At 38.9% G+C, this 18,413-nt stretch overlaps 1 protein-coding gene across 6 annotated transcripts in view; it reads left to right on the top strand.

Moving 5' to 3' along the window:
• The window catches only part of CDC14A (cell division cycle 14A), a 179,831-nt gene that overhangs the window by 63,074 nt on the left and 98,344 nt on the right, over nt 1-18,413 (top strand). For all 6 annotated transcript variants that reach the window (XM_043460526.1, XM_043460527.1, XM_043460524.1 and 3 more), the window contains one exon: nt 2,558-2,637. In XM_043460526.1, coding sequence (XP_043316461.1) covers nt 2,558-2,637 — 80 coding nt within the window. The remainder of the gene's footprint in view (nt 1-2,557; nt 2,638-18,413) is intronic.

The following is an 18,413-nucleotide window of genomic DNA, read 5'->3' as shown; positions in this document are numbered from 1 at the left end:
GCACTGGGATAAAAATAAAAACAAAGACTCTCATCTTACAGTGTGAGAATATGGGTCATGTGTGCTAAGTCATGCAGGTAAGATGAGTAGCAAAACTCAGTGGGGTAACCGGTCTAGAGAAGTCTTTCATGTGGGTTGTTAACTCCCTCCTGTAGAATGATTGCCTCAAAATTAAATGGAATTAATGTAATTGCTCCTGAGAAGGGAAATGTATTTTGCTTTTCAAAGATGGTTGTATAAGCTTTAATTATCTAATCCAAACACTGGAGCTTTCTACAAGCAGCTTTCTCTTTTAGCAGGCGTAGTCAATTTGCAAATACTGCTGCATCTTTAGGCTTGAAAAATCATTGCATTATAACCAAACCTGTTGAGTATTATATAATCTACCCATTAGGAAACAACAAACTCCTATTTTAATATTGGTTGCTGAAAAAGGTTTTTAACGCTAGGGTTGGTTTAAGTGAATTTTTGTAATCATTTTAGCTGCAACTCGAGATGTGGTTCTCCACTGGTGGAATCTGTGTCTCTTGTCTTGATCGTTCTTTTACCACGGTTTCATTTTCTCTGCTGTTTTTGTTTCATATTCAGTTCACTTTGTTTGGTATGTGCTTTATCAGACCTTGTTTACTTGTCAAAGGAATATGGAACTTTCTTAATAAAAGTTAGAAGTATTTTTTATATATTTATTTTAGCTTTCTTTTTTCAGAGAATTGAGATGTTTTCTAGTCTTGAACTTACTAATAATTAAATACATGTAATATATTGCTACTGGAATAGCTTAAAGCTCAAAGAAACTTTGTAAGCAAAGAATAAACCCTACTTTTTAAGAACTGGGACTCTTGTCATTTTTGTTACTGAAAGGCATAGGGTTTTTTGTTTTGTTTTTGTTTCTTGGCTGTTCTGTGTGGTATTCAGGATCTTAGTTCCCCAAAGAGCAATCCTACCTGTTCCTCCTGCACTGGGTGCATGGAGCCTTAATCACTGGACCGCCAGGGAAGTTCCATGCTTAGGGTTTTGACGTTGGGACATGTTAAGGAAATAATGCCATTAATTCTAGGTAGAGAGGATTTTAGAGATCACATTTGATTCAAACTGTAGAGGAAAAGGATCGGTGCTCTTGTCTGAGAATTAAAACATTAAACTGCACTTAGAATAAAACCAAACTCTCGTCACAGTTTGCAGGGCTCTTCACAATCTGACCACTGTCTGCCTTTCCTTTCTTCCCCCTTCCCTAGCCTCTGATCCTCTCTGTCTGGCTCACCAGCGCTCTCCCCACTCAAGGACCTAGCCCCTTCTGTCCCCACTTTCCCTTAGCTATTCCATGGGTCTCCTACCTCTCTCCCAGAGACCCCTTCCTGACTACTTTGAGGTATTAAGTGGCTCAGAGGTTAAAGCGTCTGCCTGCAATGTGGGAGACCAGGGTTCAATCCCTGGGTTGGGAAGATCCCCTGGAGAAGGAAATGGCAACCCACTCCACTATTCTTGCCTGGAGAATCCCATGGATGGAGGAGCTTGGTAGGTTACAGTCCACGGGGTCGCAAAGAGTCGGACACGACTGAGCGACTTCACTTTCTTCTTCTCGTTCCAGGACTCTGCTTATTTCCTTTTCAGCAGTTGTTTCAGACTGTATTTATTTTTGTTAATTATTGTTTTTGCCTCTCAAGAACATAAATTCTATTAAGAAAGGTGGCAATTCCTCATACAGTGCCTGGCATCTATTACATATAGTCAATAAGTTGATTAAGTGGAAATAGTTCACTGGTTTTAAGAACTCTTTTTTATTTGTTTCTTTAAGATAGTTTATCCTGCTGGTCTGGAGGGATTTAAACATCCTCGACATCAAGAGCCAAGCCAGTATGTTTTCCAGTGCTCTTACCTGCGTGCATTTCCTCTCATTTCATTGTGATTTTATTGATTGTTTAGAGAGCAGCATAGGTGTTCCTCAGAGCAGACAGAGAACTCAGTAGATCTCCCTTGGGTCCTGTACCCTGAGATGTCTTTCAGAATTCACCAGGAACTAAATTACTTCACATCAGATCTTCTGTGAAGGATAGAGAACTCTATATTGGTCTTTGGTGAACACACAGTTCAATCATGTAGGTACAGTTTTTCTGTACCCCAGAGAAAACCCTGCCATTATTTCTGTTCAGAGTGCCTTTAAACAGCCCTGGATGGCCCCTTTATGGGTTTGCCCTGTGTCTTTTAGAGAAGGAAATGGCAACTCACTCCAGTACTTTTGCCTGGAAAATTCCATGCCTAGAGGAGCCTGGTAGGCTACAGTCCATAGGGTTGCAAAGAGTCGGACACGACTGAGCAACTTCACTTTCTTTCCTGTGTCTTTAAGCTCTTACTCATCCTTAAGCCAAAGACTGCTGTTGAGCTTTAAGCTGAAAAGGAAAGTTTGGCAGCCTGCTTGCTGTCTAAATATCAGCATCATCACCTTGACAGTTGTCACGTTCAGAGTGAAGGAAGGGAAATGCGAATTTGGTGAGTAATTAAAACTAGTTTTGTGTCATTCTTTGGTCATATTCTAAATGTTGCTATTTATTTGTCTTAGGTAATCTATTTAAAGAAGACACCAGAAGAAGCCTACAGAGCACTCCTGTCTGGCTCAAACCCCCCCTATCTTCCATTCAGGTATTACTGCTTGTGAGACTTGAGCTGTGGCACTTTGCTAGACAGCTTACTATTTTAGAGTGGGATTATCGTGTTTTTTAACTGTATTAAGACTATGTGATGTTATGTGGAATGAAATGAGACTAGTGTTATTTCATTTTTCTAGAGATCCCCTCCCCCATCTAGTAAGAATAAAATAGCTTTCTCTTTTTAGGAATTATTTTTTTCCTTGAATTCTTTCTATATCTTGATGATTTAAGCATCAAGAGTACCTGGTTTATGACCTAATTAACCATGTCAAGATTTGTTAAATTTCAATAATCTAGTAAAGAATCTGCCTGCAGTGTGAGAGACCTGGATTTGATCTCTGGGTTGGGAAGAACCCCTGGAGAAGGAAAAGGCTACCCACTCCAGTATTCTGGCCTGAAGAATTCCATGAATGGTATAGTCCATTTAATTGCAAAGAGTCGGACACGACTGAGTGACTTTCACTCACATGTCATTGATTCATCCATTCTTTCTTTGATTTTGTGAGCATTGGTTGAGCTCTGACCAAATGTCAGGGACTGGAAATATAGAATAAGACCCTCAAAATACCTTCCCAGATGCACATCTTTAGTGGGGACTCTAAGTCACTTGTTCCGCAGACACATCTAGCTTCCATCCTGAGAAAGGCTGTCTCTCATTACAGTGTTGGAAAACAATGTTTTGTAAGTATCACTTGAAGATGTTTTAAAATTTCAGGTAAACTTGAGCTTATTTGCAGAGTAGAAGGGACCATACATCAGAACTTCCACAACAGACATCTCTGATAGAATTGGGAATGATTCTAATATTTTTGCCTTTTTATTAGTGTACAAATCTATAAGTGTGTGGATTGCTATTGTTACTAATATCAAAATTACCAACAATAAAGAAAGAAAAGAACAGGAAAAACTGAGGAGACCTCTTTGTCTTCATTACTTTCCTGGAAACTCACAGAAAGCAGGTCCCAGTGCCTCACACTTAAAGGTGCTTTTTGTAAATGTTTATTCTAATGAATAAATGAAGACTGAATCCTCTGAGATTGAGAGGATTCCCACCTCTGTTTCTTGACCACAGAAGGGAGTATTATTAGACACAGGGTGGGTGTCAAGGTGGAGAGGAGGAATAGGGGGTGTCAGCGCCTAGTATGCTTAGATGTTCTCAGTGAAAGCAAGGGGTGAAGAACTGGAATTGGGACGGTGAGAGGAAGATATCCTCAAGCAGCCCAGAGGATAAGCTAATTAGCCATTGAAGGGCAGATAGAAGAGGGCAGATTATGAGAAATGCGTGTTAGTCGCTCAGTTGTGTCCAACACTTTACGACCCCATGGACTGTAGCCCGCCAGGCCTTCCTGTCCATGGGATTCTGCAGGCAAGAGTACTGGAGTGAATAACCATCCATCCCCCTTTCCAGGGGATGTTCCCAACCCAGGGATCCAAGCCAGGTCTCCTGCATTGCAGGCAGATGCTTTACCGCCGGGCTTCCCTAGTGGCTCAGTTAGTAAAGCATCTGCCTACAATGCAGGAGACCCGGATTTGTTCCCTGGGTCAGGAAAAGATCCCCTGGAGAAGGAAATGGCAACCCACTCCAGGACTCTTGCCTGGAGAATTCCATGGACAGAGGAGCCAGGCGGGCTACAGTTCACAGGATCACAAAGAGTGGGATGCCACAATTGTCCAACTTTCACTTTCACTTTTCTTTACCACTAGCGCCACCTGGAAGCCCAGGATTATGAGAGGAGAGCTTTAATGGTGATGACAAAGCAGTTACTTTCTTCCACTTCTAATGCCTTCTAGAATTTGAAAGTTCTTTGTACAGTGTAATTCTGGTTTTAGAAAAGCATAATTGTTTTAGTCAGTTTGGGCTGTACCATAGCCTGGGGGAGTTGTAAATAACTGAAGTTTGTTTCTCATGGTTCTGCAGTCTGATCAGGGACCAGCATGGTCAAGTTCTGGTGAGAGCCCTCTTCAGGGATGCCGCCTGCTCACCTCTCTGTGTGTCCTCACGTAATGGAGAGATGGTAGAAAAACTCTCTGGGGTTCTTTTTTAAAAGAGCATTCATCTCAATCATGAGGGCTCTACCCTCATAACCTATTTACTTCCCAAGGTCCTACTTCCTAATGTGATCCCAATGGGGTTAGGTTTTCAATATGACTTTTGGGGAACACAAACATTCAGTTCATTGCAGTAATGATAATATTTATTACTTCCTAAATTCTAAGCAAAGTGGTTAAGAGGGTGTGATTTGAAGGCAGAGATTCTGCCTGGGTTTGAAGATTCGTTCTGCTCTTTTCTGTATATAGTAAATAAGTACATGTAATTTGGGCAAATTACTTATCCTTTCTGAGTTTCAGCTTCCTTTTCTGTGCAATGGCTTCAAGGTTATCTTGGAGATGAAATGAGGTAATGCTGTATCACTGTCCTGCTGCAGTACCTGGTTTTGTTTTTCTTGTTGTTGTTAGTACTATTGCTATTTATTAATAAGACATAAGGATTATCCACAGGATATAAAATGAATAGGAAGTGTTTCTAATGATCACACATTCTAGTAGGGGCAGGCAGCTCTATAGGCACATAATTAATAATTAAAAAGTTGGGTTGTGTAAAAATAGAAGAAAAGATTCTGACAGCAATGTGAGAAAGTATCAGACTCATTTAAACTGAACTTTTAAAGGGTTTGGAGGTAGAGTGGAGAAGGGAAAGTTTGCCATGGGTGTGCCCTGCTGGACAGTCCGGGAAGACATTGTGTCTGAGACAACTTCCAACATTGGTAGGAACCATAGCATCCATGGTGAGAAAGGGGCCAACAACTGTGAAGGGATCATAGATGTACTTTTCCGTGGGACAGTGATGATTCTTTAAATTTTTTTTTAAATCAGAAAAATGTTTATAGTTTTTTGTTATTTTGAAAATAACACATGCACCTCGGAATTGTAATGCTGTAACAGTGGTAAAATTGTAATTCCAATCAATAGGCCCAGTGGGCAATGTGTCTATTCAAGCATTTTAAGTGGAAAATATATTAATTTTCATGCTTTTAATGTTATCCACTCAAAATTCATGGGAGATGTATTTGTTTCACAAGCCAGATGAGCCTTGTTATCCTTAATTGTCAATTTAGATGAAGATGTTGAGGAGGAGAAGGAAAGAATGAATTCTTCCTTTAAGCATAACTTTATTTTAGCTTATATATGGTAGGTAATTAGTTTCCTGAGAACTAGAATTTTTCAATAATTGATAAGATTGGAATGGAAGAAAAGATAGTAAGAAAATTATTATTACTACATAGAATTAAATCATAATTTTCATAGTTGTAGCCTATTTTTCCAAATTGTTTTTATTTAAGTATTTGAAAATATTTATGTGGTTAAATACATTAATGTGGTTGAAATATTTTTAAAATATATGACAAGGTATTATTGAAAAATCTCTCTCCCACCCTTGATTCTTACCTATCTAGTCCTTTCTGGTATTTTCTGGTATTGGTTTATTCTATGTCCTTCTAGAGTTTCTTTATGCATATATAAGCAAATAAAGATATACAGTCTTATTTTTCCCATTTTATCACAAAATGTAACATATTATATGTACTATTCTACATTTGGATTTTTCCCCTCTTGACTCATCTTGGATATCTTCTTACACAGCACATAGAGAGCTTCCCTCCTCATTTTGTCATGCTGCTGTATAATGTACAGAGTGCATTTAACCAGTCTCTCTCAGGTAGACGTTTAGATCACTTCCTGTCTTTTAAACTGTAGCTTTTTAATTTGGATGATCTCAAATGTCTTTTAGAAGAAACTGAGATAATACTCTGGAGAATATTATAGCATTGCTGTTAGACATAAAAAGTTTTAGTAATCTGTTTATCTGAAAAAAGAATGCTTAACACAGACATCAGAAATTTTTTCTTAGTTTAGGCACCTATTTCCAACTAAAAGTTTGATCTTGAACATATTGTATGTTGTATTTTTCGATAACACCATGAGTTGTATTTACATTAAGTTGCATTTCTAAATCCATACTCTTTGTAAATCATACATTTGAAGCAGAAAATACCACACAATGTGCATTTATAATTCAGTGAAAAATTTAGTTGAAAGAATACTACTAGTTTTCTGGAAGTTTGTTAGAGAAACAGTTTTTTCTCCTAATGCTGGGATAAGATGTGAATTGATTTTAGTCTACAGCCCAGATCAGCTTAAGGCTGATGCAGTACTATTAAGAATCATTTTTATACTAGTTCTGGTCAGCCATCATCACCTTGGCCTTCCTTTGATAATCTGGATTCTATTATCTGCTAGGTTTTCTTTCCACTTATTGTTAAATTACGCTTCTGTCTTCATTCTCTAGATTAAAAAAAAATCCTTTCTTCATTAATGCTTTTGCATTAATCTGTATTAATTTGCATAATACTGCATTAATTGCATATATGCATAATTCTGCATTAATCTTTCTGCATTAACACTTTTATTTAAAAAACAGGAAGTTGCAAAAGGACCTTCTATTTAAATGTGATTGTTTTATCGTCTAAGAATTAAGAAAAATGAAGACAGTTTTGAAGGCCTGTTGAAGTGTGAATGATATCTTTATATGCCCTCTTTACTGAAATGCCTGTGTTGCTATTTGTGCTATACATAGTTTTAGTGTCTTTCTAGTAAAAGTGTTTTAAGGATTAAATTTAAATAATGCTGTTCTTCAACATTTTATTGATTTAACAAACATTTATTGGAGCAGTCTCTTATGTCGTGACTTGGCTTATTTTTCTAGAGAAGCTTGGCAGGTCCTGTGCCTATAATTTACTATTACATTTTGTTCATGGCCCATTACATTTGCTACATAAACCATGAAAACAAATGTCTTATACTGTGATTATTTGTTTGCAGAGCTGACTCTCCATCAAATATAGCAGAGTCTTCTCTCAAGGACTGGGATTGGACTCTTCTTATTTGTGTGCCAGGGAATAATACATACACTAATTAATTTATTGCTTTTTTTTTGTGCATGTCACTATGATAGTCTATGGATCTAAAAGTTATTGGGACAATCAGGTATGTGCTTCAGGGAATTCAGTATATAGTTTGTATATGAGTATGTAAAGTAGTTATAGGATCTCATTAAAGTTTGGAATTAGGAGGTGTGGGAATATTGAGGAAGGAGGTTTAACACTGGAACTGGAGATTGGAGATGTTAGGGATAGGTGCCATGAATGCCTTTCACCTTAAGATGAAAATGGAGAATAAAAATGCAGGAATTGGTCTTAGGTGCTGAAATTTTTCACTTGTAAGGCATAGATTATCTTTTTATAATGATAAGTTAGGTAGAATACTGTGTAATATAATGTTTGCAGTGTATTGTTTTAACTAAAAGTACTATCTGATTGAGTTTTTCTATTTGTAGATGCTTTTATTTTTTAAATTATGAAAATGTAACACATTTACAGGAGACTTGGAAAATACAGAACAAAATTACATAGTTCTACTATATATTACAATTATTTAAGTAGATAAATTAAGATTTTTAGAGTTTCAATATCAAACTCTCAAAAGTGAACAGAATGAATATACAGAGAAATAGAAGGATAGAGTAGACCTGAAAAGCGCTATGAACCAATTCAACATAATTAAGATTTATACAGTTTTTACACAATGAGTGAGTGAAAGTCGCTCAGTTGTGTCTGACTCTTTGTGACCCTATGGACTATACAGTCCATGGAATGCTCCAGGCCAAAATACTGGAGTGCATAGCCTTTCCCTTCTCCAGGGGGTCTTCCCAACCCAGGGATCAAACCCAAGTCTCCCGCATATCAGGTGGATTCTTTACCAGCTAAGCCACAAGGGAAGCCCTAGTAGGATAAAAACGCTATTCAAGTTCCTATAGACTACAAATTAGGAGACACTGGAACATATCCAAGGACCTAAGACCAGGTGCAAAATTTGATGGTCTAAAGGTATTTTAATCATGCAGAGCCTGTTCTTTTATCACTGTGGAATAATGTGACTTTTTCTATTTGGATTTATCTTACAAATTTTAAATAACCTAGCTAAAAATTCACTAAAGATGAAGCAAATTTAAGAAAAGGTTTAGATGGATTTACTGCTTATTCTTTTGTTTCCTTCCAGTGTTATTGAGATATAATTGATAGACAACACTGTATAAATTTAAAGTATACAGCAAAATGACTTGACATCCATATATTGTGCAATAATTACCACAGTAAATTTAGTTCACATTTATTACCTCAGGTACTTACAGTTTTTTTATGATGAACTTTTAGGATCTGCTCCCTTAAGCACTTTCAAATACGCCATATAGCAGAGTTAACTCTAGTCATCATGCTGCGCTGTATATCCCCAGTACTTGTTTATCTTTTAACTGGAGGTTCGAACCTTTTGACCATCTTCGTTCAATTCCCCCACTCCCATCTCCATTTGCTGCCTATCCTTGATAACTATAAGTATAGTAGACTTTGGTGGCACTTAAATTTCTTCTTGGTGTGACACTCAAGGGGTATTTGTTGTGATGTCATGGTTGCAGTTTTAGGGTGTTCCATTTAATTGAAAAGTAAATGTGTCGAAAGCTATACTTTTCACTTTACTAAAGATCACCAATGTATTTATCAAGCATGACTTTAGCTTAAAACTAGAGGAAAAGAGTATGTTTCACCTGCTTTAATTCTTTGAGTCCATTCATCTTTACTGTAGGCTTGTCAGTTGGCCGTCAAAGGAACAAGGGGCTTTTTATTTCTGGGGCCAGAGTCACAGTTTGAACTGGCGCGCCTGGTGTGAGTCTTTTTAGGTTCTCTTCTGTCAGTCACTGTACTACCAAATTTATAGTCTGTGCTGTTGACCAGTCATTCCACAAAGTCATGTTAAATGCTGCCTGTCTAAAGTCCCACGAAATCACCAACCCTTAGTGGAGTTCCTAGATTATTTTCTTGGTAGTCAATGGCAGTGGTTTTTAAATCTGCATTTTTGGGTGTTCATAAAACAGTGTTTGTGAAAACTCTCTAAATCTCTCAGAACATTGAGAAGGTAACCCGTCTAAATTGCACAACTCTGCTTTTGTATCTTTTTTTGTGCTTTTAAATACACTTTGCACTTCTTTTTTGTTGGTCCATATGTATTAGCTTGGTAACTTTTTTGGTATTAATGATTCATAAATCTGCCAAAACCCAATTTTTCTATGACATATAAAATTAAATGGGGAATACAACCACACAGAAAATAAATAACATTAGGGTCCCAGTTTCAAAGACAAACACAGAAAGCATGACTTAAAAAATAATGACTTTTAGGTGCAGAGGTGAGGATGAGATAGGGTGCTATGCTGACATCCAATGAAATAAATAAAGCTGGTTGAATGTTGGCTGTCTTGTCACCAGTTGTTAAGTTTAGTGTGTGTTTTGTTGTTTTATTATTTTTTTGGGTTGGTCTCATCCTGTATAGATCCAGGAACATGTTTTTGTGTGGCAAATTTATTTTAGCTTGAATAAGAAGCTTTTTTTTTTTAATTGTAAAACTATTAATTACATTTTATAAAAGACTTGTTAAAATCTTAGTAACAATAAAATTAGATATTTTGGCCAAGCATCAATTACGTCTGTGTGCTCAGTTGTGAATAAGAGGCTTATAGTCAGTGTTTCCCTGAGGTGTATTGCTTTTCATGTGTTTGTGTGCTAAGTCGCTTCCGTCGTGTCTGACTGTGATCCCCAGGCTCCTCTGTCTATGGGAGTCTGCAGGCAAGAATACTGGAGTGGGTTGCCATGTCCTCCTCCAGGAGGTCTTCCCGACCCAGGGATCGAACCCAAGTCTCTTATGTCACCTGCACTGGCAAGCGGGTTCTTTACCACATGTGCCGCCTGGGAATCCCCATTTACTTGTTTTTTAGAAGTCTGGGAAGCTTTTAAAAAATATTGATGCTGGTTCTACTCCCAGAAATTCTGATATAATTGGCCTGGGGTGAAGTCTGGGTATTGGGGTTTTTAAAAACTACCAAAATGATTCCAGTATGCTGCCAAGGTTGTGATTTACTGCTCTACAAGATTTATTCTTGTTGTCCGGTCACCCAGTCGTGTCTGACTCTTTGGGACCCCATGGACTGCAGCACGCCAGGCCCCTCTGACCCTCACCACCTTCTGGAGTTTGCCCAAGTTCGTGTCCATTGCATTGGTGATGCTATCCAGCCATCTCATCCTCTGACACCCTCTTCTCCTTTTGCCTTCAATCTTTCCCAGCATCAGGGTCTTTTCCAGTTTGTCGACTCTTCTCATCAGGTGGCCAAAGTATTGAAGCTTCAGCTTCAGCATCAGTCCTTCCAGTGAATATTCAGGATCTATTTCCTTTAGGATTGACTGGGCTCTTTCTGTTAACATCCAGCAGAACTAGCTTTCTGAAACTCTAGGGCACATTTCCTGATCCACACCTTTGTGGAACAAAATAGATCTCTTGGGATTAGAATAATAAGTTGCCATTTGTGGAAATGCTTTTGTGCTGTTTCCTTAGTCTTAGAAATAGGTGGTGTATCAAATGGTGGTATTTTATCTGATAGCAATAGGAACAGGAGTTTTCTCTTAAAGCTGACTTGACATCAGAAAACCTTCCTTAATAGAGAACCCACAAACCTCTCCCTAGCAATTCTTTAATGACATTTGTCATTAAAATGAGCCCATATTGTTTGTCTTCAGGGATGGGTTTGTTGTGTTTTGGGGATAACCCCTAGTGATATATCAGTTGCTGAGCTAGTAATGCGGCCCAGTCTTCATGGAAAATCTTCTCTGGGCATGCCAGAGCTTGCAGGTCTCAACAAAGGCTCAAAGGGGTCAACCTCTTAGAACTTGGCATTAGGCTGCCTACTTTCTTCTAAAGCAAAGTAAATATGTGCTAGTAGATGTTAGATGTAATTATAAAATGTTATCTCTTAACATAAAATGTTGAACCAGATATTTGCTAGCTCGAATATGATACTGTGATTTTTGTTTGTATTTCAAAAGGAAAGTTGTCTTTAATACCAGGTTTTTTTCCCTGAGTATCAAAAATGTAGAAACAAAATTTATTTTATGCTCTAAGACTTTGCTTTCGTTCTCAACTTTTCTTTATGATAGCCATTTCTCTGCCTCCCAGTGTTGATCTTTGGAGACATTTCTGCCTCCATGAATCTTTTTGCTTTTGATGCTTGATGTGATGGGGAAAAAAATCTGGATTAGTTTTTTTTTTTAAATAATTTTATTTATTTATTTTTGGTTGTGCTGGGTCTTCGTTGCTTCACGGGCTTTTTTTCCTAGTTGTGGTGAGCAGGGGCTACTCTCAGTTGTGGTCTTCGCATTGAGGGGGCTTCTCTTGTTGCTGAGCACTGACTCCGGGGCATGCGGGCTTCAGTCGCTGTCGCTCCCAGGCTCTGGAGCAAGCTCACAGGCTCAATAGTTGTGGCTCACAGGCGTAGTTGTTCCTCAGCATGTGGGATCTTTTCAGATCAGGGTTCGAACTTGGGTCTCCTGTATTGGTGGGGTGGATTCTTTACCACTGAGGCATCAGGGAAACCCCTGCATTAGTTTTGAATAGTGAGGATGGGCTAATTTCCTGAGTCTTGAAAATAGAAGAAAACAGATTATTCAGTCCAGACTGTTGAATCTATTCTCAACAGCTGGGGTGTATTGAGTAGCTTGGACCACCATGAAAAGCAGATTGATTTATCAGGTTTTCTTGTGAATGTGGTAAATAAGCACCACTATTCAGAATCTGAGAACAGAAACAACTGTTGGGGTCTGTATGACCCACTAAATACACAGAAGGAAGTGAGTTATCTCTCTCTCTCCCTTTTTTTATCTTTTGAAACATGGCAGTAGTTTGAGTTGTGAAAATTGGCTCAGATTACTTCCTTTGTTATTCCTGTTTTTATGGTTTCGGATCAGGGTACCAAACTTTCTGTAGTCGGGTAAGTGCCAGATTTTTTGTACTCTTTATAGTACTTTTCCAATAGCCAGCCTTGGTTGATGAAAGTGCTTTGGAATAGTTTGTAGTCATTTGCCTTAATGAGCATAGATATTTTGTTGAATGCCTCATATATGAAGCTCTTATTTTCAATAGTGGAGTCAAAGACAATTTACTAGTATTTTTGTCTTTAAGCAAAGTTACTGTGGTTAAGTGGAGGACACTCAGATGTTGATAAAAGGCCCAGAGCACAGCTCTTAGTCTCCTTCTGGTGCCTGTAATTGCTTCTTCTAGACAGATTCTGTTTTGCTGATTTATATGACCTTTTAAGCCATGATTTAGAAGTGAATTTTCACATATATCTGTTTCTTTAGATGAGCAAAATGATTAGTGTATAGCTTTATGTTAAATCTGAGAAGAAGAGATTCTGTGTCCCATTTTTTTGTTAGGAACTGGTCGTGCTCAATTTTTGGCTCTGCCCCATGAAGCCATTTGATTTTGTTTTCATGAGTGGGAAAATAGCCTTGTCCTCCCCACTAGTTGTTGTCAAATACATTTTTATCTTGTAGGTCTAGATAATATTAAACAGTTGGCTTATTCTTTTCTAGGGACCTGGTACATATATGTCATGGATGTGTTCAGAGACTGAAAGCCAGGTGTACTTTGGACAGTTGTATAAAGTATTTTAGTACATTATCTGATTCCCAGGTATCCATACAAATTAGTCTAGAGCTGAATTGCCTAGAACAGTAGCTACAACCTACATGTACTATTCAGCACTTGCAATTTGCTTAGTCCAAACTGAAATAGACTGTAAAACTACAAAACACACATTAGATTTCAAAGATTTAGGATAAAAAAGAAAAATATCTTATAATTATGTTGATTATGTACTGAACTGATAATATTTCAGACTGGATTAAACAAAATATATTATTGAAATTAATGTCATTTATTTCTTTTTACTTTAGTATGATTATGTAAAAATTAAAATTACACATGTGGCTCTCTATTGCATTATATTTCTGTTGGAAAACTATGATCTAGATGACATTTTTGTGACTGTATATAGATGATTACAGATTGTTTTATATAATTTTTACTTTGAAATGTCAGTAGTTCCCAGCAACTTAGAGTTGTTCGGGCATATGTTGAATGGTCTCCTGGTAATGGTCATTCATTCATTCATACAACAGCCACAGCAGAGTAACGTGTGCAATACTGTACTAGACTCTGGACATACAGCGTAAAGGACACATTCTCTGTCCTTAGGAAGCTTGTGATTTTGTGCTGGTTGTGCAGACGGGATTCAGTTCAGTGGCTGGAAGAGTGCTCAGATGACCTTTGAGATCCTTTCTAACCCACTGCTCTGCAGATATTTGTCTACCTTGTAGCTACTTGCTATCCAGAGGATTTGCAGAGAATCATAGAATCAAGACATATAAAGGAGGCATTTCTGTTATTTCTTAGTCCATTTGCTATAGCTCTTGTTTATTCTTTAATGTAGTCTCCACACTGTAAACAGTGCAACTCTGTTTTTCATTTTTTTCTTCAGTTCAGACAACTTCATTACCAGAAATGTTTTCTTACTATTTTGTGTAAATATGTTCTTTTGTCTCTGGTTTCATCTGCTCATTATTACCATTTGCAGGGTTGCTTCATTCTGAGTGATTTCTTAGATTCACGGGTTGTAGGTTGTAGGCTGATTTCTTAGATTCATGGCTGTGCTGGTAAACCAGCTCTTTAAGTAAAGAACATTTGCTGATTTCTGTGGTGTAAATATTCCCACCAAGGCTGATTTGGGCTGTCAAAATTTTTGATTATCTAACAAGTGACTCGAGAGCCTGTAAAAAGACAGCACTAGGACAATCAGGTCCTTCCTCTTTGTATCTCTTTGTGGATAGTGATTCTGGTTTTCTTTAATTTTTCTGCTACTACTTCTCTGCAAAATAAATGTAAAAATATGAAAATAAGCAAAAATCCCAGTTGTTTCATCTATTAAAATATTCATACATTTAGTTTTCTATTCAGCAAATATTTATTGACTGCCAGGGACTTTTTATGATAACTTCATAATAGTTTTATGGTTCTATTATGGACTATTATGCCAGAAGTCACATTTAGAAAGATAGAATTGCCGAGGTGGATAGAATTTGGATGGTCAAGCATGAGACTGAGCTAAGTTTGTATTTGGATGTCTCTAGATTGGTCCTAGGAGAAGGCAATGGCACCCCACTCCAGTACTCTTGCCTGGAAAATCCCATGGGCAGAGGAGCCTGGTAGGCTGCAGTCCATGAGGTCGTGAAGAGTCGGACAGGGACTGAGCGACTTCACTTTCACTTTTCACTTCCATGCATTGGTGAAGGAAATGGCAACCACTCCAGTGTTCTTGCCTGGAGAATCCCAGGGACGGCGGAGCCTGGTGGGCTGCCGTCTATGGGGTCACACAGAGTTGGACACCTCTGAAGTGACTTAGCAGCAGCAGCAGCAGCAGCAGATTGGTCCTAATGTTAGTCTTCTGTATTGGGGGTTATAGACACATGATTTCTTCTTCAGAAAAGCTGAATGATTAGAAGTCCTGGGTGTTTGGGGTATTACCTTATCTCCTGAATGAAGAGCATCCTTATGTTTACCTGTTTAAGTGAGTAATGCAGTACATGGTATAACTATCACGGTAGATAAGGGTTGGAGCTGTAGTTTTCCCAGGCAGCATAGGATGTGCAACCTTTTTCCTGTGGTTGATCTCTGTAGGCTTTCAGTGGTCCTTTGTGAGGAAGGTGGAAAAACACGTGTCCTCTTATTCAACTCAGAAACTATTTGGCTCAATAAATATAAATGAATGCATGAATGAATGAGTAAAAAAGCAAATCAGGAGTTAAATAAACAAATGGGAACCATAACTGCAACAAAAGCTGTGGGAGTGTAAAGCTTTGTAGCACATTGGTATAGTGATTTAAATCCTAAAAGCTCCGTATAACCTCTCTCAAGTATCTAGTTTAAAATAAAAGTGTGTTTAATACCACTTGACAGAAGAAAAGAAAACTACTTTGAACATCATTGCTTTTAGCTTTATTCAATCAATACTCTTTGGCAAAGAGAACAGAGGGATGGTATTAATGGACAAAAGGAATTTTGGGTTAATGCAAAGAAAGCTCTTCTTGTTAATGAGAATTGAAGTGTTAAGAAGCCCTTGAGATAGCAAAAGTAGCTGTAGGATATTATACATTTTCTTGGGATGATCTTCCAAGCTTCTTTAATTTAAACACTTATTGACAAGCATTTATTGATTGTTTCATACCAGGCACTGTAACAGGTACTAAGGAGACAATAGGGGTAATAAACATATCTTCTGTCTCCTTCATGACTCATATATTGAGAGGCAGAGAATCAAATGAACACAACAGGATATAACATCAAACTGTAGTTAAGTCCAGTGGGGAAAAAATGTTGGGGATCTGATCTAGCCAGAGAGTGGGGTTGGAGGTTTTTCCACCCGAGACAAGTGATCTATGAGCTGGAAGCTGAAGGGTGAGTAGGGTAACCTAGGTACAGGCGATTGGAGAATGTGTGACCTGAGAGGCAAAGTTTCTGTGGTGGGAGCTGAGTGCTTCTCCAAGGAGCTCAGGGAAGGGCACCCCATCACAAGATGGGTGCAGAGAGCGAGAAAGGAGTGTGAAATGAGGGAGCGACCGGAGGGGCAGGCAGAGCCAGAGATCACAGCTCTTTTAGGATTTGAACCTTCCCTTCAGAGTGTGGTGGGAATCAGTGAAGGGCTGCAGCATCCATTTCAGAATTTGAACTTTCCCTTCAGAGAGCAGTGGGAATCAGTGAAGGGCTGCAGTATCCATTTCAGAATTTGAATTTCCCTTCAGACAGCAGTGGGAATCAGTGAAGGGCTACAGCGTCCACTTCAGGATTTGAACCTTCCCTTCAGAGAGCAGTGGGAATCAGTGAAGGGTGACAGCAGAAGAGTGGCTGAAGCAGACTTGCCTTTTATTTATTTTTTTTCCATTTATTTTTATTAGTTGGAGGCTAATTACTTTACAATATTGTAGTGGTTTTTGTCATACATTGACATGAATCAGCCATGGAGTTACATGTATTCCCCATCCCGATCCCCCCTCCCACCTCCCTCTCCACCCGATCCTTCTGGGTCTTCCCAGTGCACCAGGCCCGAGCCCTTGTCTCATGCATCCAACCTGGGCTGGTGATCTGTTTCACCCTAGAAATATCATGTTTCGATGCTGTCTCTCGAAACATCCCACCCTCGCCTTCTCCAACAGGTCAAATTCTGTTCTGTACATCTGTGTCTCTTTTTCTGTTTTGCATATAGGGTTATCGTTACCATCTTTCTAAATTCCATATATATGTGTTAGTATACTGTATTGGTCTTTATCTTTCTGGCTTACTTCGCTCTGTATAATGGGCTCCAGTTTCATCCATCTCATTAGAACTGATTCAAATGAATTCTTTTTAATGGCTGAGTAATATTCCATGGTGTATATGTACCACAGCTTCCTTATCCATTCGTCTGCTGATCAGACTTGCCTTTTAAAGCTATCACTCTGGCTGCCGTGAAGAATACTCTTTAGAAAGGCAAGGAGTGGACATGGGGAGGCTCTTGTTGTCTGCATGAGTGGTATTGCCTGAGAGTTAGCAGAACTGAGGAGAAATAAGTGCATTCAAGAGATGCTTAGGAGGGAAAAACAAGGCCGAGCACAGTAGGATATGAAAATGAGAGAGATGGAAGGACTTTTGGGTGCTAGCTTGAGTGGTTATGGAAGCTGTGTCTTTTACTGAATTAGGGTTGGAGGGCCAGGTTATTGTTGTTACTATTTTGGGGTGTGGGCATATTCAAGAGATTCTTCTTGTACAGTGAGACCCCATGGACTGTAGCCCACCAGACTCCTCCATCCTTGGAATTCTCCAGGCAAGAAGACTGGAGTGGGTTGCCATTTCCTCCTCCAGGGATGGAACCCAAGTCTCCTGCATTGCAGGCAGATTCTTTACCGGAATCTGGGATTCTTAGCTCAGATTCTGAGCCACCAGAAAAGCCCACGAGATGCCTTAAGACGCCCAAATGGAAACGTCATGTACGTGGTTGACTGTGCCATTTTGGAGTTTTAAATAATCTGTGCAAGAGAGATGCCCTTGAGGCTTATTGGCAGATAGATGGTAACTTATGTCAATGAGTTTGTATAGGGCAGTGATCCTCAAAATGTGGTGCCTCCTAGCAGAAGCACTGATAGTGCCTGGAAACTTGTTAGAAATGCATGGTCTCAGCCCCTTCCCCAGACCTACTGAATCCTAAACTTGGGTGGGGTCCAGCATTCTGTGTTCTAAGAAGCCACCTTGGTGGTGCCGATGCTGATGACATTAAAGTTTGAGAGTGCCCAGGCTCGGGGGAGAGTATGGAGTACGAAGAATCTGTGTCTGGAGTTGAACCTTGAGGGGAACTGGGAGGTGAAGGATGACTTTGCACAGGACATTGGGATGGAGTAGTGTTGAGAGGGGTAGAATCCAGAAACAGTGAAGAGAATATTCAGAGGGAATTACCTGTTCCTGACATATTAATAGTAAATAAAATGATGCTTGCAGAATGTTCCCTGGATTTAGAATAAGCAAATCCAGAGAGACAGAAAGCAGATTAGTGATTGTCAGCGATGGAGACGGGAGGGAGAGGGAATGAAAAGTTATTACAGATGAGTATAGTTTCTCTCTGGGGTGACAAAAATGGTTTGAAATTAGTGGTGTGAATTGTTGTTGTTCAGCCACTCAGTTGTGTCCGACTCTGCGATCCCACAGACTGCAGCACGCCAGACTTCCCTGTTCTTCACGATCTCC

This window comes from Cervus canadensis, chromosome 2 (assembly GCF_019320065.1).
Source record: "Cervus canadensis isolate Bull #8, Minnesota chromosome 2, ASM1932006v1, whole genome shotgun sequence".
Lineage (NCBI taxonomy): Eukaryota > Metazoa > Chordata > Mammalia > Artiodactyla > Cervidae > Cervus > Cervus canadensis.
The sequence above is the reverse complement of the archived record's forward strand: the minus strand, read 5'-3'. Positions and strand labels throughout refer to the sequence as shown.